This window comes from Xyrauchen texanus, chromosome 28 (assembly GCF_025860055.1).
Source record: "Xyrauchen texanus isolate HMW12.3.18 chromosome 28, RBS_HiC_50CHRs, whole genome shotgun sequence".
In the NCBI taxonomy this organism is placed as follows: domain Eukaryota; kingdom Metazoa; phylum Chordata; class Actinopteri; order Cypriniformes; family Catostomidae; genus Xyrauchen; species Xyrauchen texanus.
Genome location: NC_068303.1, coordinates 19,475,058 through 19,500,666, shown reverse-complemented (window position 1 = coordinate 19,500,666; position 25,609 = coordinate 19,475,058). Strand labels below are relative to the sequence as shown.

At 37.2% G+C, this 25,609-nt stretch overlaps 1 protein-coding gene across 2 annotated transcripts in view; it reads right to left on the bottom strand.

Moving 5' to 3' along the window:
* LOC127622228 (GDP-mannose 4,6 dehydratase) overlaps positions 1-25,609 on the bottom strand; it is a 90,802-nt gene that overhangs the window by 26,474 nt on the left and 38,719 nt on the right. For both annotated transcript variants that reach the window (XM_052096253.1, XM_052096254.1), the window contains one exon: positions 23,450-23,577. In XM_052096253.1, the coding sequence (XP_051952213.1) occupies positions 23,450-23,577 (128 nt within the window). The remainder of the gene's footprint in view (positions 1-23,449; positions 23,578-25,609) is intronic.

Genomic DNA, 25,609 nt, shown 5'->3' with positions numbered 1-25,609 from the left:
CAGTTTATGGTGACTTCAAGCTTCAAAAGAACACAAAAGTATAATTCAGAAGTCTAATGAATTATTCCATGAGACTCATGATTGTTATGAAAGCATACGATAAGGTTTGGTGAGAAACAAACCAAAATCTAATGTATTATTTAGTGAAACTGTTGACCAACTGTTGATATCCCATGAAGAGAATAGACCTTACTAAACATGTCTGAAGAGTTTGTAGTAGAAGAATGTATGCATTTCTCTGCCAAGCCTTATTTTTATTTTAGTACACGGAAATCAAACACACAGTCCCACTGTGTACTATCCTAATAGCAAATGGCATGCGATAAAAAGTATCTTTTCTATTTTTATCAGAGTTTTTGTGTACCGTAATGAGCGACGGTACATTCTATCAATCGCTTGCTTTCTATTTTTGTCATTGAGCCGGGTAACGGCAGGTAACTGTAAAGCTAGCATCTCATGAGTAGAGTGAAAAACCTCTTGATTTTGGCAGAGAATGTTACACCTACCGAATGTTTTTGTGGAGGTCTCACTGTCAGGTCTGTCAAAAGCGCTCACCGGTAAGAAATGGAAAAAAAGTTGACAGACATTCCTGCCTACTCCATCTCTCTCTTTGATTGAGGACTCCAAAAAATAAAGCTGGGCATAGAAATGGCACTATTCTTCAACTGCAAACTCTTCAGACATATTTAGTAAGTTCTGTTCTCTGTTTTATGTGCAGCTGTGATCTTTTGTCACTATCGCTGTAGCGGACCTGTATTTAGATAAACAAATAAATGTTTTGCTTGAACACTCAATGTCGCTAGGGGCTGCGTGAACTGTTGCTCTCGTTCCCTATCATAAACGTGCACAGGAGATCAACGGTCGGTTCACAGTTCCACTCAATACATTCGATTTTGGTTAGTTTCTCACCAAATCTCACAATCATGAGTTTAATGGAATAATTTTTACAATTTCTCATTTTAATAATTTATTATTGATGAACTACACTTGTGGTCACACGTCTAGGGCACCTATGTGAACCTGAGGGAAAATGACTTCATCTTGACACCACTTGCTTTAAAGTCAGTGAAAAAATTACTCAGAAAGGTGAAGTTGGGTCTAAGAAAAGGTCTAGCACCATTTGTATCTAGTAATGCAATTAAATTTGTTAGAGGACACTGTTGATCAGCGAAACGACTGACCGGTAGAGACGGGATTAGGGAAGAAACTATGTTTTAATCTGATGGAAGATAAAAAACTGTTGAAGTTTATTGACTAACTTGTATACCTCTAGACAGTAAAATGTGTGTGTGTGTGGGTGTGTGAGACAGAGAGAGAAAGAGAGGGAACACAGTCAAGATGGTTATCAGGGCCGTTTAGCCCCTCGTTGAGAGCAGATTGGTTACAAATTGGAAAATGAGGAACAGGTGTGTGAGCGGGAACACACTCACATAAACATCCATTAACAGCACACACAACTTTGCAACCACAGAATTTCTGCAAGAGGGAAACAAGAAGAGTTCAACAGTGCCTTATATAAATGTTCACAATAAACATACAGATGCAACGTCACATGGACACACACTCTCTCTCTCCTGCTGACTGTTTCACAGGTGGCTTCATTTTGTGTGGCCATATAAAAGTTAAAGGTCAAGCTGTAACAATTACGGGAATTTTCGTACATATTAAGACTCTTTTAATTGTATTTATGTAAGTGTGAGACAGACAGAATGAGCAATTATGTGGCCAAGAGTTTTGCCTGTGTGTGAGATGGAGTGATGACACTTATATTTGTGGAGGCATGATTGTGATGAGAATCTTTCGGCTGTTTTTTTTTCCCCAGGTAAAAGTTTTCTGCCTGGAGTACAATGAACAAAGAGAGGCATCTGTATCGGTCTATTTTTTTTTTGCCTGTTTTAACACACTCACAAAGAGACAGACAGACAGACAAACAGACAGGCTGAAAGAATCTGCTTTCACTTAGAGATTTCACTGAGCACATTTACATTCACAACAATATGCTGATACCAACCAACAATCAGCTAATTATAAAAACCAGACCATGCAAGAAAACCGCATACAATTATATGGCATTTTAAAATTATCATATTTTTCTCCATTTTGGATGTCAAAATGTTTAACAGGCATGCATTCAACATATGTGCACATTGGATTAACCACCAGAACGCCAATGAAGTTGTTTACATGCAGAGCTAAATCGGGCTAATGGGCAAAAATCAGTGCGCACCGATCCATTTTTGCAACATTTCATGACATTTCCCCAGTAAAAGAACATAGTATAGGTGATTACACTTTCTCAGGTTATTAAGCATAATTGGTGTAAGATTGTGTTGTAAACACAGATGTGCTGATGAATGATGAAAAACAGAGAGAAAAGACATAGAAAGTCACAATACTGATTAACACATTATATGACGCATGTATGTTTAATGCATTATAAAGAGTTTCTTAAAGTTTTCTAATTACATATTGCAACCAGTTATATAATTTAATAAAGGTTTCCAACCACAGTTATAATAAATTATAGTACCTACCAATTCAAGGTTACACATTCAAAGAATATATTGCATTATAACTAATGCTGTCAGTCGATTAAATCTTTTTAATCGTGATTAATCGCATAATTTCCCGTAGTTATTCTTGATCAATCGCAGATTTTTAAAGTGCTGAAATTTGACCCTAAACACACTTCTTTTCCTGTCAAAAAGAGGGAGTTTGACTAATTGAAAGAACTAGTCTCTCCATAGGTTGCATATTCATTGCAATGGGCATAAAATCACTTAAACTCTTATCCTCCTCAATATTAATCTGTTTGTAGACTGTGGCTATCTGCATTCCACCAGTAATCGTGAAGCCACGTTCATGATTCGTGTCAGGGTATCAGCACCAGAGTCAAGCACTGCTTTGAACACTACATGAAAAGTGCTTGCAGATAAAAACCATCTCATTCTATATTTTTGTGATAGTTAAGACTTGGCATGCTTCTGTGGTAATTAAAATGTGGCTTAGGCTGAAAAAAAAACAAAAAAAAACAGACTGTATCAATTTTGAGTCTGTTTGTGTAATGACTACGGGCAGACATATTGCAAGGGTTCTGACCCTTCCAGCCAGTGTTTATGCTAGTTTATTCTGTATTAACAGTAAATGCGTTAATTGGGATTAAGAAAAATTTACATGAAACTTTAAGTAATCGCATGTCTTAACGTGTTCATTTTGACAGCTCTAATTATAACAAATAATATCTGGTCCTGTAAAATGTGTTATAACGCATAATACTATTTATAATAAAGGTATAACCATGAACAGATAGTACTACGTATTATAAAAACAATTATTAGAACCGATTCTAATGTGTATTCTAAGACATTTTAAATGGATTATAATACCAACGTATTGCATGAAAATTCACACGTCGATTGGATGACTATAGGTTGAGACAAATCTACCGTTTATGAACCTTGTACAGTACAAGTAGTAGTAGTGCTAAAATTTTGGTCATTTTATCCTTATAGGATCAAATTGCTTCCGGGAAAGAACAAGAACTGAACATAAATTGGGATCTAGTGCTGTCAGTCAAACTAGATCCACTCTGAAACTAAATCCAACCTGAAAAAGATCAAACAGAGTCCAGAACGTGACATACAGACTAAATATTACCTTATAAATTGTTGTGTGGGTGCCTTGGTGTGTATTAAGTCAAGTTCATTCAAAAACAACTAGGGTTGACCAAAGTACTGTACAATGGCATCTTAAGAATATAATAATAAAGCATAAAAGCAAAAACAAAAAAAAATAAAAAAAATAAAAAGGGAGAAAAGGGAGACAGTCACATCATGGCACAGAATTAAAGTAAATTATAGGCCGTGGAAAATAAATATGTTTTAAGCAATGATTTAAAAGCTGACAGGGAACCAGCAGTTCTGAGAGGTGCCGGCAGGCTGTTCCAAAGCACCTGTGTGCTTCAACCTGGTTCAAGGAACAGACAGAAGGTCTGGAGGATTGGATTATGCAAGCGCAGCAAATCAGAGATATATTGAGGTGCCTGGTTGTTCAGAGATTTATATAAAAATAATAAAATCTTAACATCGATTCTGAATCTGACAGGCAACCAGTGCAAAGAGATCAAGATGGGAGCAATATGTTCATGTTTACGACTGCCCTTTAACCTGTTGATACGCACCCCCTATTTGAGCACAAACCATGAAAATGACTTAAATGGTTGCATTTACTGGACCCTTTTACAGTTGTAGTATCTTTCGAAAGAAGACACTTTGGGCTTCATTTCCCAAGTTTCACAGAATTAATATATATTGTTATTTTTTAAAGTTAGAGAAGCTGAATTTTATAGTAATGGGAATATTTTGTGCTGAACATGTTTTTATAATCTAAATAAACAATAATAAAAGTGCCAAGACAACCCAAAAATACAATGTTCTCAAAGCCAGAAGTCTAAAGAAGTTATGTTTCAAATTTAACAAAAAATTTGGTTCCTGCAAGCTTTTTTTCTCTGTAAAATCGCTGCCGGTATACAGAGTAAAATTAGGACTCCACCTTTCAAAACGACACATAATCTGATGGCACTTCCTGGCTATTAGGAAAAAAACTACGCCGCATTTTTAAAAATATACTCTGAAGACAGGCTGGTTTTGTTTAGGAGACTCTAATATACAAGATAATATACAGTTTTACAACATGAATGCTGCCCAGATTGCATAGTTTGTGGAAGAGCGATGACGAAGGGTATTTCTTTCAGGTGAGATCTCATGTAAACAATGGAGAATATATCTATTTATATAATATATTTCTCAGATTTTTCTCTTTTATGGACAAAAAGTGCTATTGGATGTTTTTCAATGAACGCTTACCATGGACAATTGACCCAAGTGTGGCGAACTTGATTCATCTGGTGATCGCGTTTTCATAGCAAAGGTATGAAGTCCCTTTTGATATTGCATGTTTTCATTTGTACTCCTGGCACAAATAACTAAATTACTGTTTCTGGAGCATTGCTATCATGAAACAGAGATCGGATATCAATGTTGAACCCTTAGACCTTTGAAAAGATGTATCATTTGTTAACAGTAATTACATTTATGGACAGTAAATTATATATTAAATGTAAGCAGAGTGACGTCACTGCCGCATGCTGGTGAATTGCACATCAACAGGTTAAGAGTTGAGCCGCAGCATTTTGGACCATTTGTGGGCAAGAAAGTGAGGATTGGTGCGCACCAGAATATAGGGAGTTAAAGTAGTCTAGGCACAAAGAATCAAATGGTTTGCTCAAAAGATAAGGTTTCGTTTTTGATAAGTGACGTAGGTTAGAGATATGAAGCGAGATAACCTAGTTATTCACATATTTAGTCTCATTAGGTCCAAACAAAATAATTTCAGTTTTATTCTCATTTAGGTCCAGGTTTTTAAACCAAAGGTGTTGCTTTTCATTGAATTACAAAAAGGATCATAGCAAGTTGGCACGTGTCTACTTGATTTTGGATTACATGAATGTACAGCAGTGTGTGTGCGGGTATTAATCTCTGCAGCCTTAATAATAGCACATTACAAATGTTCATCTGAACACAATTCCACCCTCCAAATACACAGACTGTATAATCATCTCACTTTAACAACAATCAGGCTTCCACAAACACCAGCACACAACCACACACAATCAAACGTTTAATCTACAGATTAGCAGTGATATTCCCAACACAAAGGAAGCGCTCTAAAGGAAGTGAGAGGAGGAGAGAAAGAAAGAAAGGTGTTGCTTTCAGGTGTTTACAGCAGCGTTATGCAGGTAGAGAGGGAGCCAGTTCCTGCCCAACGTTTGAAAGCGACTCATAAGAGGCCAAAACACGTCACCAACCAATAAACTGTCAAATTCTTCATCCATGGTTTTGTTAGAGGAATAAGGAAGGGAGGACAAAAGACTTGTCAGTGTTTTGCGCTTGGCCTGAGGTGCTGGCAGCGATGAAGGTATGTGCAGAATGTGCTGTTTTGATAACTGTTAAGATCAGCACCGCAGCCACAAGCCTGATCCAATGATACCAGTTTGTTTAATTCAGCTTTAATATCTGCAGCGGTTCAAATAGCGATGGAAAGAGATCTGATTGCAGTCGAGAAGGAGGGGTGGGGTTAGACACCCGATCCAGGATGGTTTAACCTCTAGTCATTCTATTTCAAATACACAGCTTAAAACCCAATTAAAACCTTATTAGCCAGGTAAAAACCGCTAGAGTAAAATAAGGCATGCACGCACACATATATTGCTGTTGCTGCTCTGGACTCCTGCAGACTCCAATGAAATTGGAGAACTAAAAAGAAACAAAACAAACCATAAGAAAGCGCTCTTCTCTGGAGATGTTTTTGTAAAATATGCTGACAATTCCCAGGGTCACCCAGACCACCTCTGAGATCCATCACATGTGTATATTAAAACGTTCAACAGTGAAAGTGAGTCATCAAGGAAATTTTGTGGTGTTTATGTGAATGTAGCGGCTTCATGTACGCGTGTGTTTGCAGACCACAAGGAACATATTTCACTCAGTTCATAATTCTGTGATATTCAGCAGTTTTTAAAAAGGCCTTTTCAAAATTTATGACAAAGACATTGATGAAAATGTGTGATGTTTTGTGTGTGTGGGTTTGATGGCATCTGACTGTTTAAACCAAACGGACATAATCAAAGAGAATCGGCTGTTAACCATTACAACAGATAATCATCACTGTCAAACACACACCATTTTACTAAACTGCTCAAGGTTATAACAGAAAATGTGTGTATGTGTGTTTGCGTCCAATGAATAGCAGTTTAAAACTATGAAAACCAGGGATGCAATCAACTAGAAATTTTGGTCGATACAAAAACTGATATTTATTTGAGTTACGGCCATTTACCAAAATGATGGCAGACATTATAATTCTACAAAGTTTTGTCAGTTTAAAAAAAAACATTTCACACTAAGTGAAATCCCATGCATCAAAACCATATAATATATAATAGAAAAGATGGATGTGTGGTGTTTTTTTTAAATAATTTGTAATTTTTTTTTTTAAATAAGATCTAATATTATAAACTTCCAATATCAACCTAATCAGACTTGTATGCAATAATAAATACTAACAAATAAAATCTCCTAATTACAGTATGACCAATTCATATGGTTAAAGAGTTAGCGATACATTGTCCACCCATAGTGAAGAAAAGTTTGAGTGAAATTAAATGTATGTTAGGTTGTGTGGCAAGAATGCAGAATAAAACTTGACTCTCCGCTTTTATATAGATGTTGGTCAAAAAAGCTGGGATTCCGTTATATTATACCCCCTATGTGTGCATTTATGGATGTGTATCTCACAAGCTAATGCAAGCCTCACAAAATTAAATATTACTTTTTTTTTTTTAAATAGCAATGTATAAGAATTGATTTCATCTTTGCATGCAATGAAAACATTTCTAAAGTCCACAGGTACCACCACAATGTTCATTTAAAAAAAGGCTGCCAAAAAAAAGAATTAACTATTTCTAGCCTTATTTTAAATCTTTAACTAACATAAATTAATACAAAAATAATTGTTAATGACAAATAACCACTGAAATTCTTTAAGAGACGAATGTTTGCCCCAGTGTTGAAAGCCTGTTAATCCAACAGGAGCAGAGCTGAAATGTTCAGATACTATGGAGCCATTTAAATGCACATTCCTGCCTTGACAAACATCCATCCTAACAATCAGAACACACAGAGAGGAAATACCATACCTAAAAACACAGAAACACACACATGATTTCAAATACAAACCCACTGCTCTCTATTCACAGAGAGAGACATAAAACAAACATATTCTTTGAAACATTCAACCACACGAACACACAGCTACATTCATGTACACATACTCAGACATACAGACTTTGGTTAGAAATATATGAAGTTAAAATGAAACACATATTTTTCATATTGGATTTGAAGGCCGTTAAATTAGAATCATATGTTGAACCTGCAGGGAGGTGTGTGAGTCAGGAGTCAGACACTGTGTGTGTGTGTGTGTGTGTGTGTGTGTGTGTGTGTGTGTGTGTGTGTGTGGAGGGTAGGAGAAATACCAGACTGTATGCATGGAAGAGGCTATAGATCACGAGCGTGATGTTGTGTGTGTGATTCTTCAACACCTGTACTGCATAAATTCTGAGCTACGGCAGCAGTAAAACACTATTCTAATAACCGAGAGAGAGTCAGCTACTGTAAAGAATATAACAAGACCCAGCTGTGTGCGTGTAGTATGTACAGACTTTTGGCATTCCCCACATTGTTTGTGTGATCAAGTTTTGATTGCGTTTGGCTGGATGAGGCTCAAATGAGGCAAATTACTTTTTGATTAAACAAAGAAAAAAAAAGGGCAAGAACATAAAGAACAAAGGAGTGATGGAGAAATCATGATGATTCGGATGGTAATGATAATAAAACACAAGGTTAAGATGTAACAAATCCACAAAAAGTTTGGACAAAAAAGCCAAAATAGTATATTTGAAAACAGAGATGACGATTATTTATTTGCAAATAATGATATACTCCATCTAAACTGCTTTTAAACAACATTTTGCTCATTCTTTTAGAACACATAGATTTTTTATGATCTTATATTAATTAAGAAAATACATTGAACATTTGTACTTTTTAAAAAGTAATTTGTGACACTGCAAAACTATTTAAAATAAACTACTGAAAGTAAGAGTGATTCAAAATGGTCAAAATCTTAAAAGAAAAAGTGACCATTTACACTTTCCCTTATACATTCAACCTAAAATCTTGATTTAAAAAACATCTTTTGCCTCAACTACCCATATACTGTATAGCTGCATAGATCTCTAGATAATATATTCACACAAACACTCACACTTTTGTTCTAAATGACCTCTCCTCTTTTTTAAAAGCCAGCACTTCCTGTAGAGACAGGAAGCACTCACTCAGTCAAGCAGCCAGTCTCTACTGATTTCCTGAGATTTAAACAGAGGAACCATTCAGTCCATTTTACCGAATGTTAAAAAAAAAATGCACTCAATCACACTTTCACACAATAATGAAGTGTATAGGTGTGACAGCACTGCTGTCAAATAGCAATTCAATAAGTTCTTGTGTTTCTTAAAAATCAGCATCCAAAAGAAGGGCATGTTACAGAACACATACCTCATGCCATACCTGACAATGTCCAGATTACGTGTTTATATGAGAGAGAATATTCATGCTTTGGCAGTTCAAATTTAATAAGATGTTAAATTAGTACAGCAGAGATGATTGAAAGAGAAATAATGTGTGTGTAAATGTGTGTGTTACCAAAACCATGTTTTTTTTATTCTTAAATAAAATATAGGTTCTTTAACCTGCACTGTGTGAATTTACAAGTATTTAGGAATCCCGCCACCCACCGAAGCAAGCACGCACGCACACAGGTCAGGTTTAATGGGCAGAGCAGCGTTTGACCTCTCACCTCTAAAGTAGTAACTTTGACCATTAAACAGTCCCTCCAAGCCTATTATCCAATCAAACACATCAGTGCTCACATCTGGAAGCTACATAAGTGTATGTAACGTAAGAGTGCAGAGATGATTAATGCTGGGGGTGCAGGGCAGACTGCAGTGCCATTAAGATGTTTAAAAGTGACATGAAAAAGTGCTCCAGTTTCACTGGCTCCACCAGACCCTTCAAAAACTGTCAACTGTACTGTGTGTCATGGCGAGTCTGTGTGGATGAGCATTTTATTTTACTTTAGCATGTGTTCTGCATTTGTTCACATGTGTACAGGTGAAATACAAAAAGAGATTATGAAATAAAATTACACAAAAGAGAATACAATAAAAACAGAGAGACAGATAATACATAACCCTTTTTTGTGAGGACTACAGTAGCTTTTGTTGCAATAAAAGTAGAGAAAGAAAGACAGATTAGATCAAACAGACAGACAGACAGATTAGAAGAAACAGTCAGACAGACAGATTAGATGAGATCTACACACAGGTTAGATCATACAGACACCGATAAAATGAGACAGACAGACCGATTAGATCAGAAAGACAGATTAGATGAGACAGACGGACGGACGGACGGACAGACGGACAGACAGACAGACTAGATTAGATGAAAGACAGATTAGATTAGATGAGAGAGACAGGCGGACAGATTAGATGAGATGAAAGACAGGCGGACAGATTAGATGAGAGAGACAGGCGGACAGATTAGATGAGATGAAAGACAGGCGGACAGATTAGATGAGATGAAAGACAGGCGGACAGATTAGATGAGAGAGACAGGCGGACAGATTAGATGAGAGAGACAGGCGGACAGATTAGATGAGATGAAAGACAGGCGGACAGATTAGATGAGATGAAAGACAGGCGGACAGATTAGATGAGAGAGACAGGCGGACAGATTAGATGAGATGAAAGACAGGCGGACAGATTAGATGAGATGAAAGACAGGCGGACAGATTAGATGAGACAGATGGACAAACAGACAGTAGATTATATGAGACAGTTAGACAGACAAAGATTAGACAAAACAGACAGACAGATAAGATTTGATGAGATGGACAGACAGATTAGATTAGATGAGACAGATCAGACAGATAGATAGATGCACGCACGCACGCACGCGCACACACTAGATATACCAGCCTAGTTATACAAGGCTTCCTTAAAACATTACCCATTGACTACTCCCTTTTGAAAATGTGTTATTTTGTTTATCTCATATAGATTGTGCAAAATTAGGTTGCAAATGTTTGAATGTACGTGTATCTGTGTTTGAACACAGGAATTCAAGAGTCTGTGCATGGCTCAGATTGGGTTCTCTGGATAGGGCCGTATTTGTTATTCCTCTTATTTAAGACAAATGTAAAAGGCAAGAGACAAACAGTGGCGCACCTGTGAAATGTGCCCCCAGGGAAACACATGACTCTTCAACAATTTCCTGGCCCTGAGGGAGGGGCAAAGCAGAACCAGATGAGGAGGTGACTGGATAGGCCATGTCAGACTGGGCTGGATAACGATATTGCGTGTGTGCAAACTGCGCATGCCGCATAGCAAGGTCATCATGTTCACTTTCAAAGCAACTCAACGAAGACTACTGAACCCAGACCTACAACAAACTCCTATCAATCTAGACTCACAAAGACAGACAAAAAGGTAACGAAAGGTGAAAAGACAGGCTCCTGAAAGCATCATTTAAAACATGTCAGTTAGGAGTGCGTGATGCTCCATTAGATGCAGTGGATGAGAAGTAAAAAAACTCATTAAGTCACTTATCACCTCATTACATACACACACGGGCACTCAAAGGATGGCCAGTTACATTAGCCTGTAGTCACCATAGGGATGCTTTGGAGATCTCAAGGCGGGCACACTGACAGACATATAGCAGGTCATGATATTACCCACATGTCTAAACACACGTGCACACACAGCATGCCAGGGCTCCACTAATCTCCATGCTCCTCCATAACACTATAGTTTGATGGTCATCTCGGTCCATCACACGGTCAGATATTTGGGTAATAATGAACGTGGATGCATATCGCTATGGAAATTCTATTCTTTGCTAAAGCCAAAGTCTGTCATCATACAGACTACCATGGCTGACTGATGAGCCAACAGCAGGCAATGTAAAAATGTACAACACACACACACAAACACACTCAAAGGGGAAAGTTGAGCTCCGCTGTTTAGGTGAGTGTGGGTTGATCGGTGGGGAGCTACAATGGGATTTATTACATTTTACATTTGTTTAGCAGATTATAGAACACGCACACTGTCTTTTCATCATCCCACAGGCTAAGTAACACAAAACAAAATGCTCTTTATTGCAGGAAAGTGGCATACATAGATTTTAAACACACATGTAAATGCATACGGTTACAGTTCATTATGTCAAGTCTGTCATAGCTCTTTGTATATACAAAAAAAAGGAATTTGGCAGTACCTTGGCACAGTGATGGTACTTGGTACTCCAAGGTATTTTGAAGAATAGCTTGGTACTACTATAAAATCAGTGAAGTACCATGTTGTCATGTCAAAAAAAACAAAATTGGTATTGGTGCGTTCACATCAAATTATCAGATTTTTTATTATTAATTATGGAATTATCATAATTAAGCTCTACTGACAGCATTTGTGTGATAATGTTAACAACAATTTTTTTTTTTTATATTAAGGCACTTACAATGGGAGTGAATGGGGCCTGTCCATAAACATAAAAAATACACACTATTTCAAAGGTACAGTATAGCCTCAAGCAGTAAACATTATGGGCCAATCATAATGTTAGTGTACACTAAAATAAAATTAGCTTACTAATCTTATGTGTGTATATATATATATATATATATATATATATATATATATCACTATATATACATATATATATATATATATATATATATATATATATATATATACATACACACAAAATTATATCTGCATTGTCATTGTGACGCAATGCCGGTAAAACCTGTAATCTGGTAAACTCTGTAACGCCAGTAAATCTCTGATTTTGTCACACTCAAATCATCTTACAATGTATAATGCTTGCATCTCGTGTCTATACTTTTGAAACAATGTGCATTTAAATATCTGGGATGGCATGAGCATGAGTAAATGATGAGAGAATTTTCATTTTTGGGTGAACCACCACTTTAAGTTAGTTTAGACATTTTTCTGTTTGATATGCCATGTTATTATAGCTGCTCTAACCTCGTGCACATTATTTCTTCTTATACATCTTGCAAGAACATATAAATGTGAATTAATTAATTTAGTTTTTATATATCATGCTGTCATCAACAACAAAGCCACACATGGTCCGTTTTGCCATTATGAATGCTGAAATAACAATATCAGATGATGCAAAAAGCTTCCAAGAAGAATCTCGATTACAGTAACTCCGACATGATGTAAAGGCAGTATCTTTTTTCACTAATGGGCCATGTCCTCTGAGCTGGGAAAACTCTACTCATTTGATTCAAATGACAAAATAGACAGATATTTCTGTGAAAAGTGTATAAAATTGGCTGAATAAAACAGGCAACACAGGGAAGTTATGTAACAACGGTGTAGCACACTAATCTAAATGTACAACATTTACGGCTGCATTCTGAATCACCTACTATTTAATTTTTTTAATTAGACACTAGTCAGCATGCAGTATATAATACGCAGTAAGCAGTATGCTTGTCTTCCATTCCAAACATAGCCATAGACTTACAGCTCACAGTGAGGTCAAGAACACAGGACACACTCTATGTTCCCACTTCCATAATGCTGGGTTACAGTGGTGCTCTGTTCTCTGCATACAGATGCTGTTCGGCTAATGGTCTCTTTCTCTTGAACACAAACTCACACACACACACACACACACACAACCTCTCTTCTGTGTCACTTGTTCCTCTGGTCTTTTAAAAGCAAAACTCATCAAGGGTGAATGTGTGTGTCCATATGACATATGCTGCCCTAACAACAGTTGTTTTCACTGGCAATCCCCAATGTTACAAAGAAACGTGTCAGTGTGCACTTATGTATTTCCATCCAATAATGTACAACATAAATGGTCTTTCCTGCTTATTAATAATTCATGACAGATATAAAATGTGTTTGAGTTTGGATAAATAAATGATGGAACAGGTGTGACAGATATTGCAACATCTGTCAGCTTTACAGGACAAAATCGAACACAAAGTAAGAAAGCCAGAAAGCAAATATGAATTATTTATGAGTGGAATAATGTGACAGATGTGGGATATTTTCATTTCCAGTAAGTAAATTCAACTCACAAACGCACACGCTTTCACACCATAATTCTGCATCACTTCAAACGGTGCGGTCTGGACTTACTCTCGCTTTTTAATGGACAAACAAGGCCTGTCGCAAAGACACAGACAGACAGACAGACAGACAGACAGACTTTCACTCACTCACTCTCACACTCACACACTCTCTCTCACACCTCTCTCACACACACACACACACTCTCTCTCTCTCACACACTCTCTCTCTCACACACTCTCTCTCTCACACACACACGCTCACTCTCTCCCTCTCACACACACACACACACACACACACACACACTCGCTCACACACACACACACTCGCTCGCTCGCTCTCTCGCTCTCTCGCTCTCTCTCTCGCTCTCTCTCTCGCTCTCTCTCTCTCTCATACACACACACTCTCTCTCTCGCTCTCTCTCTCATACACACACACTCTCTCTCTCTCTCTCTCTCTGCTCACACACACACTCTCGCTCTCTCTCTCTCTCTCACACACACACTCTCGCTCACACACACACACTCGCTCACACACACACACACACACACACACACACACCTAAAATCTCTTTCACACACACTTGGATTAAATTTTTCCAGAAATTCCCTGACAATCTCACAAAGCACAATATGGACATGGTTGTTGTTTACTAACAAGGAAGGTGACATTATGAGTGACAGCAGTGTCCTGCAGCGTGACATGCTATACTACATTTAAAACGACTTTTCTGATCCTTGAATAATTGTTATACGTTCAGCTTTTATGCTGCCATATTAATTGAGACTACTTAAAATATTTGTTCTTTTAAAAATGAATTCGTCACATTGCAAGACAGCAGTGTGTAAGTGAACTTCAAAAGAGCTAAAATGTAAAATTTTAAAGAAATGATGACCAGTTATAGCGTCTAAAATTATATGTTTACTTATACCTGCGCACAGGTAAAAGTTACCTAAAATCTAGATGTTGAGAAAAAAATTATGGACAACTACCTAACAACTAAACTCAAGAAGCTTGACTTATAAATGTGAGTTTGATTTCAATGTACTTTGTCCAACACCAATCATCATTTATTTTTTTGTAATCATTAATTTTATCTATTTCAGAGATTAAAAATGTATTTAAATCTTTACTTAAAATGTAAAAACATTAAAAAATAAAAAAATAAACAAAGCAGGGTTTATTATTTTTTGGTGAAAACTGTAACATCATGCCAGCACAGGACACACAGCAAATACAGAAACTTTAACACAGCTTTTTAGGCAGAATTAACTTTGTGGTAATGTTGTGTCACGGTTAGACCCGGCTATTTGGAAAACTGGTGTGCTAGCATGAAGGAAAGAGGGAAAATGTGGGTTGTCACAAACGTCGTACACAGCCATGAATGGCACAACAGACACACACATTACTGTGAGCTTTCTGTGGTGAGAGGACAGAGGCTTAGATTTACTTATTTGGTCTGAATATTGCAAAAGACCAAAAAAAAACAAAAAACAGCCGCTTAATATAGAAGCTGTCAGGGGAAATATGTGACTGCACTGAATGATGGAGTGTGAATAAATATGCGTGTGTGTGTGTAAGTGTGTGAGTGTCTCCACTGTAATGACAGACTTTGGCTGCTGACTATGCAGGAGAAGAATGAAATGGACAGAAAATGGAGCAACTTTGGAGGTCTGTAACTCAGTGAGAAAAGACAAGGTGAGAGGTAACGGTGGGGTCAGCCAGGTTTGGGATCGAGGGCGTGTGGGCGTGACTCTGCACTAAGAGAAAACAGACTTTAGCTGAAGCTGCTTGATATTACAGCGTTATTACAGGCAGTGGCGAGTCCTCATATCTATTCCAGAGAATCAACAGACCACAGACCATTAGACTGGATGCACCCTTGGAGCCACACAGAGAAAGACACACTAATAGATTAAATGCTTTAGACAAACAAAGTAAAAAGACATAAGAAAAGATATATAGAAAGAGAGCTTTTAATTTTTTTAAATAATTTAGGCTACTCTCCCTCATGCCATTATAAACCTGTATGACTGACTTATGCAGAACACAAATTATTTTTAATGAATATACCCATCTGTAATCTCAATACTGACTCAGTTTAAACCTTAAAAAAAAGCCCCTAATTATCATAAGTGTTCAAGGCGTACAACTTTGAAAAAGCTTCTGACGTTCTCATGACTTAAATATCTACCATATGCCTTCAGAAGACTTGCAATATGGCACACAGACTACTTTTATGATACTTTTACTTCCTTTTTTAATCTTTAAAGTGAGTCACTATCAATTGCCATTGTACTGAGAAGACAAGATTTTCATTAAGGGTTTTCATAAAGAATTCTGCATGAGAAAGAAAGTCACACAGGTTTGGAACAACATAAGGGTAAGTTAATTATTACAGCATTTTCATTTTGGGGGAACTATTCCTTTAACTCAACTCACTGAGGTTTTACTGGCATGTTCACTTTCTGTACAGTATTGGCAAAGCACAAAGAAATGATAAAAGAACAACATGATAAAATTCATCCCTTTCATCCACTTTCTTAGACTATCCTCCACTCAATAATTCTTTTCCTGTCTTTATCGCCTCTGTCTCTTTCTTTTATATCTTAAACTCTGTGAGAGTCTGAAAGTTGAGGATTCTGGTTACAGAGGGCATGTGAAGAGAAGGGAGAAAAAAGGGAGAGAACGAAACGAGAGCATCTGCTTTCATCCTCAACACAGCAGGGAAGAGATCTGTCATGTCAATCACACAGATAGCCAGCTGCCACACACACACCAACACATTTCACGGTGAAATAAACCCACATTCATCATATGCAACAAAAAGCACACAATGCAACGCCCTCTCCACACACACACACACTAGTGAGGATCTCTCAAAGATGCAATGGTTTTCATACTAAGGAAATTAAAGGCATAATTCACCCAAAAATGAAAAGTCTCTTATCATTTCCTCACCCTCATGATATCCCAAGTGTGTAAGACTTTCTTTCTTATGCTGAACACAAAGATTTGAGCTCTGTATGTATTTTCAATGCAAGTGAATGGTGATCAAACATTTGAAGCTCCAAAACTCACATAAAGGCAGCCTAAATGTAATCCATAAGACTCCAGTGGTTAAATCTATATCTTCAGAAGCGATATGATAGATGTGGGTGAGAATCTCCACTTTCACATTCTGAAATTGAAAGTAAAATTGGAGATTTATGGTATAAAAAAGACTTAAATATTGATATTTGGATTTAACAACTGGAGTTTTATGGATTACTTTTATGCTGCCTTTATGTGATTTCTTTAGCTTCAAAGTTCTTAAAACATTAACTTCCATTGTACTGTACAAACCAACAGAGCAGAGATATTCTTCTAAAAACCTTAAATAAATTAAAAATAAATAAATAAATTAAATTAAATTAAAATTAAAACTATCCTTTTAATTGTACTATTCACTACACCTAAATCTAACCCTAAGATAAACCTGTTTACTATTAAATTTGATGGGGGAAAAAAAAAATATGATTTGGAAGCTTTTCCAGTTGTGAGAACATTTTCAAATGTTCTCATAAGTGGATTTTCTAAGTTTTACTATTTGGCCCTCACATGTATAGTTAAACCTGTACACACACTTAAATAGTCTTAGTGTCTCAAAAACATGTATGACCTCCACTCAGCACAGAGAGCTTTACATAAGCTCAGGAATGCCCTGTGCTAAATCAACCTTAAAATCATCCCTTTCCCTAGATCACCTTACATATTGTGGGTGTGTATTAATACGTGTGTGCATCTGTGTGTTAGCCGGTTTTCAAGTCTGTAGTCCAAGTCCTCCCACATGAAATGAGGGAATGAACGAATACACACACACACACACACACAAAAGGTGGTCTCAGCTTGCAGCTGTGTTTATTTATTCTGCTGGATGCTGGCCACTGGAGTTTAAGGCCCCCACCTCCTACCCCACTCCAAAATAATAATAAAAAACACTCACAAAACCACACACTTTATACCAAAATACCCCAAATCCTACCAACCCCTACAGGATTTTGTTTTTACTAATACTTAAATTAATACTAAATCCAAATAATAATTGTAAAAATTATACCTTACTAGGGCTGCAACTAACGATTATTTTGTTAGAAAGATTGTTCAACTATTCGTTGATTATTGCAGCGATGAATCACTAGCTCTTAACCGATTATTCAGCTTGTGTCCCGACTTCAAAGGTTGTATTAAACATGCTTACTAACAAGAAAGAGGACAAAATCATCTTTTAAAAATACCTCTAAATGACATTCACTGAATTAAAGGGGACATTTTATTTTTTATTAAGTATAATTCAGCAAAGAAATTCACTACAAATATCCTCTTGTTATCAAGTGTTTTTGTCTTGTTTTCCATTTAAAATTATCTAAAAATACTTAAAACAAAATACATTTACTTGAGAAGCAACATAGGCTTGCTTTAAGAGGATGTATCTTAAATATAAGTGTATTTTGTATACACGTGTTGTGATAGGGCGGAGGAAGGGGCCGGGTTGTGATTCTACACACCGGTCCCATCTCAAGCAGACTGCGGACACAGTGGTGCGAGAGAGAGAGAGTGCGTTTACAGGCAACTACCCCATGTGTGTTTGTGTGTGTGTGTGTGTGTGTGTCTTTTTATTTAATTAAATGTTGTTTATATTGTCAAGCCGGTTCTCGCCTCCTTTCCATTATCCATTTACACATGTATTTTTTCAGTTGGTTATACTTCGTGTGGGTAGTAAAAGACAAAATATGCTTATATTCAAGAACTATTCTCTAAAAGCAAGTCTAAATATCTTATATGCTGCTTCTCAGGTTATAATCTAGCTTTAGCAATTGTGCGCATGAGGGATGAGCGTCCCCGCAACAGTGTGCCTCAGCCGGGTGCGGTTTCAATCGCTCCCCCTTAGATCGGGCACTGACAGCACAGAGAAATGCCAGAGTCAGAGTTTGTAGTTAATTACATGATCTGCTTCCGTATTATTTGAACTTTAATAAAGATATAACTTCTTCAAACAGGGGCGTTTCCTTTAAAGAGCTCCGACTCCACTTATTCCACAACGAGAATGCTTCTGTATTTACTTGTTTTGTATTTTTGCATTATAAATTCCATTATATTTTGTGATCTGTTTGAAAAGGTTTGAGTGCATCTGGACTGTGATCTGTGTAATTCTTCCTCTCCTCAGTCAGGCACGAACTGCAGTGCTGCTCTCGTGCATCATCATTAGAGTTTAAAGTGATCTCATGTTACGTTAAATGAGATTAAATGACTATTAGACAACGAAAATTGTCAATAATGTCGACTAATCGTTTCAGCCCTAACGCAACACTTTTGTGCATATGTATCTTTACTATTGTCATACGGACAACCAGTCAGTAATAAGACTGATTTAAGTTTCAGTAACCTTATAATTTATGTTTTTTAACATAACTTTAAAAGTACAACATAATTTTTTTTAAAAGAACACGTAAAAATTATGGTTCTGCAGTAGTAATGTGTGTGAGTAGTTGTAAGCAGAATTTTATAGAAATTTCCAAAAAACAACAGCAAACAAAGAACCTTGCTGGGTCACTTGTAAGTGACATGAGGTACCTTTAAAACACACACACACACACACACACACACACACACACACACACACACACACACACACACACACACACACACACACACACACACACACACACACACACACACACACACACACACACACGTTGGTCTACCTATCATTATGAGGACTTTCCATAGACATAATGACTTTTATACTGTACAAACTATAGATTCTATCCTCTAAACCTAACACAACCCCTAAACCTAATCATCACAGAAAACTTTCTGCATTTTTACATTTTCAATAAAACATTGTTTGTATGATTTTTAAGCGATTTGAATTATGGGGACACTAGAAATGTCCTCATAAAATCACATTTATAGCATAATACCCTTGTAATTACTAATTTGTAACTTACAAAATTGTCCTCGTAAATCACAAGCACACGCACACGCACACGCACACGCACACACACACGCACACGCACACACACTTTAAATACATTTCGAGAAGAGCATGCTATGGATTAAACTACGTGAGCCCTCATTCCCAAATGTACACATATAACATCAGCAAGGATGCCTACATTTGCTCCAAAAGTAAATTAAAGCTAATAACTTCACATTAATTCATTTATATACTGATTAATGTCTTGGTAAAGGCTGACAGTAAATAGTGAGTTCAAAGCATTAAAGTGAGTGTTATGAGACGTTTTGAGCTGTTCTGTTCACTTACATTAATGTTTTCAGGTGTGTAATTGCCATCTAATGCTTTTCAAGTTTCAAAAAAAATAATTTTTTCCAAAATCATTTTTTTTTTTTCAAAAGATCCTTCTTTAACAGTTGAACTATATTAATCTGAATGGACAGGAACTTCAGTTAACTATTCAGCGTCAGCAAAAAGCTAATATGCACACAAATATTCCCTAAAACTGAATTTCAAAATATGGGATCTCCTTTTTTATCAGAAAGTTCCAGATGGTTTCCCAGTTTTCTCTGAAAACAATCTACTCATCTGGCTGGAATATCCTGTTCAACAGTCTTTCAAAGCCTTACAACCATGAAATAGGGTCTCTCGGAGTGCCGCCTCATTGCGGGTACAACTGGTCACCGAGCTAATGAGTGATTTGATTGGCTGCCAAATTCTCATAAAAAACAGAATGCTTCGTCTCAGAGCTCTCTTTAGTGCATTATTGGTGGGTGGTGCGGATGAACGTGAGTGGTAAGAAAGAACAAGGGTCAAGTAATTTTGTTGGAGAAACAAAGAGGTTTGAGGTGAAATCATATTTAAAATAACAAAAACATCAGCAACCCCAGACCCTGCCGAGAGTTGAGCTATCAGCGCAATCTGTGCGTTTTCACAGGAATCTTTGAACTTCACTTCATTTGTGTCCACAATTTATGTATGTTTTAAGTGGACACCTGAAAGTCTGAATTCCATAAAACTATAAAGCCTCGAGTTTCAAAGAGCTTAATAAGTCATACAAACAGTGAACCGGTTAAAAACATGAGCGAGTTCAAGAGTTTACGACATACAATGTTGATCTCCCACTGCCTCGACTACAAAAGAGTCACAAATACACATAAATTTGAACACACAGACACGCACAGACGCATAAAAAAGGCTTCTATATCACGTACACGCACATATATGACTCTATAAGATTTAAATTGCAATGGTGACTGATTGCTAAATGGAATGTTTGTGTCTCCAATGTGTACCACTAAGAACTCCTGCTTTTCAAAAACATCTCACACTGTAAGGCTCGCACAGACTTGAATGGCGTGTCATGATGATGTGGAGCCAGGCTTTTGTGAGGTGCAGGAGAGAAATCAACAATATGAATATATAAAGCATGATTGACATTCAGTCAGTTTGGAAAAGTGGAAGCAAGTAAACCTACGGATCATGTCTTTATTTTTGTCTGAAGGGGTGTGTCCTTAGCCAACCACACAGATCTAAACCACACACACACACACACACACACAAAACACACACACACTCCGATTTCCCGAAAGCTGCCCCACTCCTGAGCCACATAAACCTGGCTGCATGATTCAGCCGCCTTGAATACCAGCATTCCCATAGGAAACCTGGAGCAGCTCGCACATGCATGTGCACACACATACAAATCTAAAGCTCCCACTCTGGCAAAAACCTATAAGGAAATCTGGCCGCTCTAATCCAGGATAAATACGACAGCATGGCTGTGCACTCAAAGGCGTGATTACAAGCAAATTGAAAAGAAACTGCAACGTCAAAACACATATACAGAATATGGGGAGCCAAACAGGAAATATTTAAAATTGTAATATATAGTAATGAAGTCGAATATATATTATGGCTTTCAATTGTTATTTAATTGCGATTACAAACATTCCATCAACAGTAAAAACAAAATCAACGATGGTAAAAGCATCATTTAACACAAGTAATTATGCAATCCAGTAGCCCTTGTATTTTCAGAGTAGATGGATTACAGTTGTGCATTAATTTAAAATGTTTAGCCATAGGATACTCTATTACCCCTCCTAATGGCATATTCATGTTCAGCAAGTCAGTCTTGCAATTGTTTTTTTTGTTCTACCAATATAGAAAAAATTACAAGGTGGGCATTCCAACCTATAGATAACATGAGCAGTTTTACAGTTAATTAAGTATTTGATAGTATTTGAAGTATTTTTCAATCTAGAAAAGTTTTTCCTTGTACTACATTATAACAGTGATTGCACCAATGACATTTAAAACTACCCTTAGGCCCGTTTCATCACAATGGCTGCTAGAAAAAAATGCATGACTAACTAAGAAAAATTATAAAATGTTTTCACGTTTTATTTGGCTGACAGCAGTAATATATATATATATATATGTGCGCGCGCACAGAGAGAGATCAGCCACAACATTAAAACCAGTAGTGTATAGGTCCCCCTCATGCCAGCAAAGCATTCTGAGCTGCTTTTCTTCTCTCCACAAAAGAGTAGTAATCTGAGTTACCGTAGACTTTGTCAGTTCAAACAAGTCTGGCCATTCTCTGTTGACATCTCTCATCAACAAGGCATTTCCATCCACAGAACTGCCACTCACTGGATGTTTTTTGTTTTTGGCACCATTCTAGAGACTGTTGTGCGTGAAAATCTCAGGAGATCAGCAGATACAGAAATACTCAAACCAGCCTGTCTGGCACCAACAATCATGCCACACTCCAAATCACTGAGATGACATTTTCCCCCTAATGTTCAGGTTGATGTGAACATTAACTGAAGCTCCTTACCTGTTTCTGCATGATTTTATGCACTGCTGCCACATGATTGGCTGCTTAAATAATCGCATTGATGATTGTTGGTGCCAGACGGGCTGGTTTGAGTATTTCTGTATCTGCTGATCTCCCGGGACTTTCACGCACTAGTCTCTAGAATTAACTCAGAATGGTGCCAAAAACAAAAAACAGCCAGCGAGCGGCAGTTCTGTGGACAGAAACGCCTTATTGATGAGAGAGGTCAACAGTGAATGGCCAGAATGGTTCGAACTGACAAAGTCTACGGTAACTCAGATAATCGCTCTATACAATTGTGGTGAGAAGAATAGTATCTCAGAATGCTATGAGATGCGAGTTTGGACGAGGGGGACCTACACAATATTAGGCAGGTGGTTTTAATGTTGTGGCTGATCGATGTATATATGCATTTATAACTACATAAAAAAACCATATAAATATACATTGTGAGATTTTATATAATCATTTCTTGTTTGACCCTTCATAACATAGATATTTGAATGATGAGTATGTTCATCAATATTAGCTTAAAAAAAACATACGTGTTATTACAGAAATGCAGTTTGGTGTGGATATTTGGATCCAGAAAGGGGCTTGACATTTCAAAACCTAAATAAAAGGCTGAAATCTGAATAGATTACACAGACACTCACAAAGACAATGTGGCAACTGTTGGTCTTCAGCTGATTTGGCATGTTTAAAAATAGTGGTTCAGTGACCTTGTGCTACACTGGCGAAAATGCTGTAAAATATTCATTACAAATGAAGACTAAATTAGTCAATGTATAGTGTGCGCGAGTACCTCCACATAATCTCTGGCGTGGCCCCAGTCTCGTTTGGAGTCCAGATTGCCCAGGCTGAAGCACTGCAACTGCCCGAGGTGGATCTTTGCCACAGAGCGACTGATCTTTCTAGTTACAAAATTTGCACCTGAAAAAATAAGCACACACAGATATGTAACATTACTAGTGACGTGCAAAACAACATATTTTTCAAATTCGACTGGCAAGTTGTCTGAACAACTAGTTGACTCAATGAACATACAGAAGGCCCTATACAATTCAGAAGGTTTTAACCCCAGTTGAAGGTGTTTTTTACGTGGCATTTACATAAGACACACTCTCGCATTCAGTTACAGCTAGACCGAGGGGATTAAAATGCAACCAAATGAAGGTTCTCGATACGCATCTTTAAAGGTTGCACAATTTCTTTTTTTTTTGTCACAACGTCTTCCAAAACGCAACACTAGTGGGGGATGCGAAAATAAAATGTGCAAGACACGACAACAGCTAAAGACATCAGTCTGAATGTGCATAGCTTTAGTGACAGAGCTTTAAAGGGAATACATTTGCACATCAACATTTCTGATGCAAACTGTTAACTAACTGTTTAGCTAACAGCTAAAGCAAAGCACATTGTCAAGTTAAAGCACACTTTCTAAAATATATATATATTTTTTTAGATAAACCTGTCAGTCTCACTAATCGATTAGTCAGTTGTTGTACGACTAAACTATCGTGACTCATCCCTACAATTTACAGTCTTTGGTATTCATTTAGGACATCCATTGTGTCTTTATAATCTTTGATTGTTGTGTTTCGGTTTCTCTCTCCTGCCTTTTTTTTTTTACCATGAAATCTATGCATTTAGGCCAAAGTGAATCCATAAGTAAGTCAGGAAATGGACATAAGTAAGTCACAAACAGAACCGTGCAACAACATTCACACACAGGGATAAAATCAGACTCTTGTCTAGTCAGTAGACCACCCTGGAGAATCTGTAAACCAGTCCAAAGTCCAACAGAGCTGCCAGACACACACACATGCTTCATCTGTGGGAAAATGTGGATGGAATCATGTCCTGCTGGGTTGTGCTATATCTTAAATAAGAGGTGGGAGTTCTAGCCGAAGAAAAAAAAACTCCATGCCACAGCCAGGCCTGTAATATCAGCACTCTGTATAAGTGTATAAATTAAGGACTACTATTAAACTTTTTGAAGTCTGTGCTCACTATATGTATATGTGCGTGTGCGTGTGTGTTTTTATGTAAAAGCTTTGCAGAGAGAATCAGCATTAACGTTAAAACAATCTTCAATAATCACAATTATGGAAAATTTTTAAAAAAGTTTGAATCCAATTTATAGAAACAATTTCTCCTCTCATTCCAGAACTAGAAGTTTGATTCAATCTTAAAATGAAAATTCTGAATAAAAAAAAAATCGTAAGGGGAGGGCTCTTTCCACTTACGGGATGTCCATCACGGGACCCCTGAGTGAAGCCTTGCTGACATCACAAAGGGCTCTTTCTATGCCATGCTAAACGCAGCTCACGGCCAGGTGCCTGAGCTTGGCACAAGAGGAATGGTTTAAAATACCACACTGTAAACAGCCAGGTCAGTCTGTCTTCACAGACAAACCACAGGGGGGGACCCGAGGATCTGATTTCTGGGTAACGTTGAGTATCTATGCAAAGTTTGTCATGGATGGAAAGATGCCCTGCCAAACCAGGTGGAAATAAAGTACAGTCAAGGTGTCTGGTCTATCAGTCACTGACACGCAGATATTTCCAGCATGTGAAAAAATTACTGTCAGTTCATGGCCCTGTTCCTATTTCCTGACACATATCTGAACACAAACTCATGCAGATGCACACACTGTTAAACGCTAAGAGACTACCATTGGATATTGTTTATTCTCCAAATTATTGTTTAATTCATCTGATGCAAAATACATTTTGGGAAAAAAAGAATGGCAATGATTCTGTGCAATATTAAATGGACAGCTCACCCACAAAAAAACTAAGAAAAATTTTACTCAACCTTAAGTTGTTCCAAACCTGTATGATTTTCATTCCTCTGTGTAACACAAAATGAAATGTTAGGCAGAATGTTAGTCTCAAAAACCATTTACTTCATTGCACTTTTTTTCTACATAAAATAAAAGTGAATCGTCACTAAGGTTAAC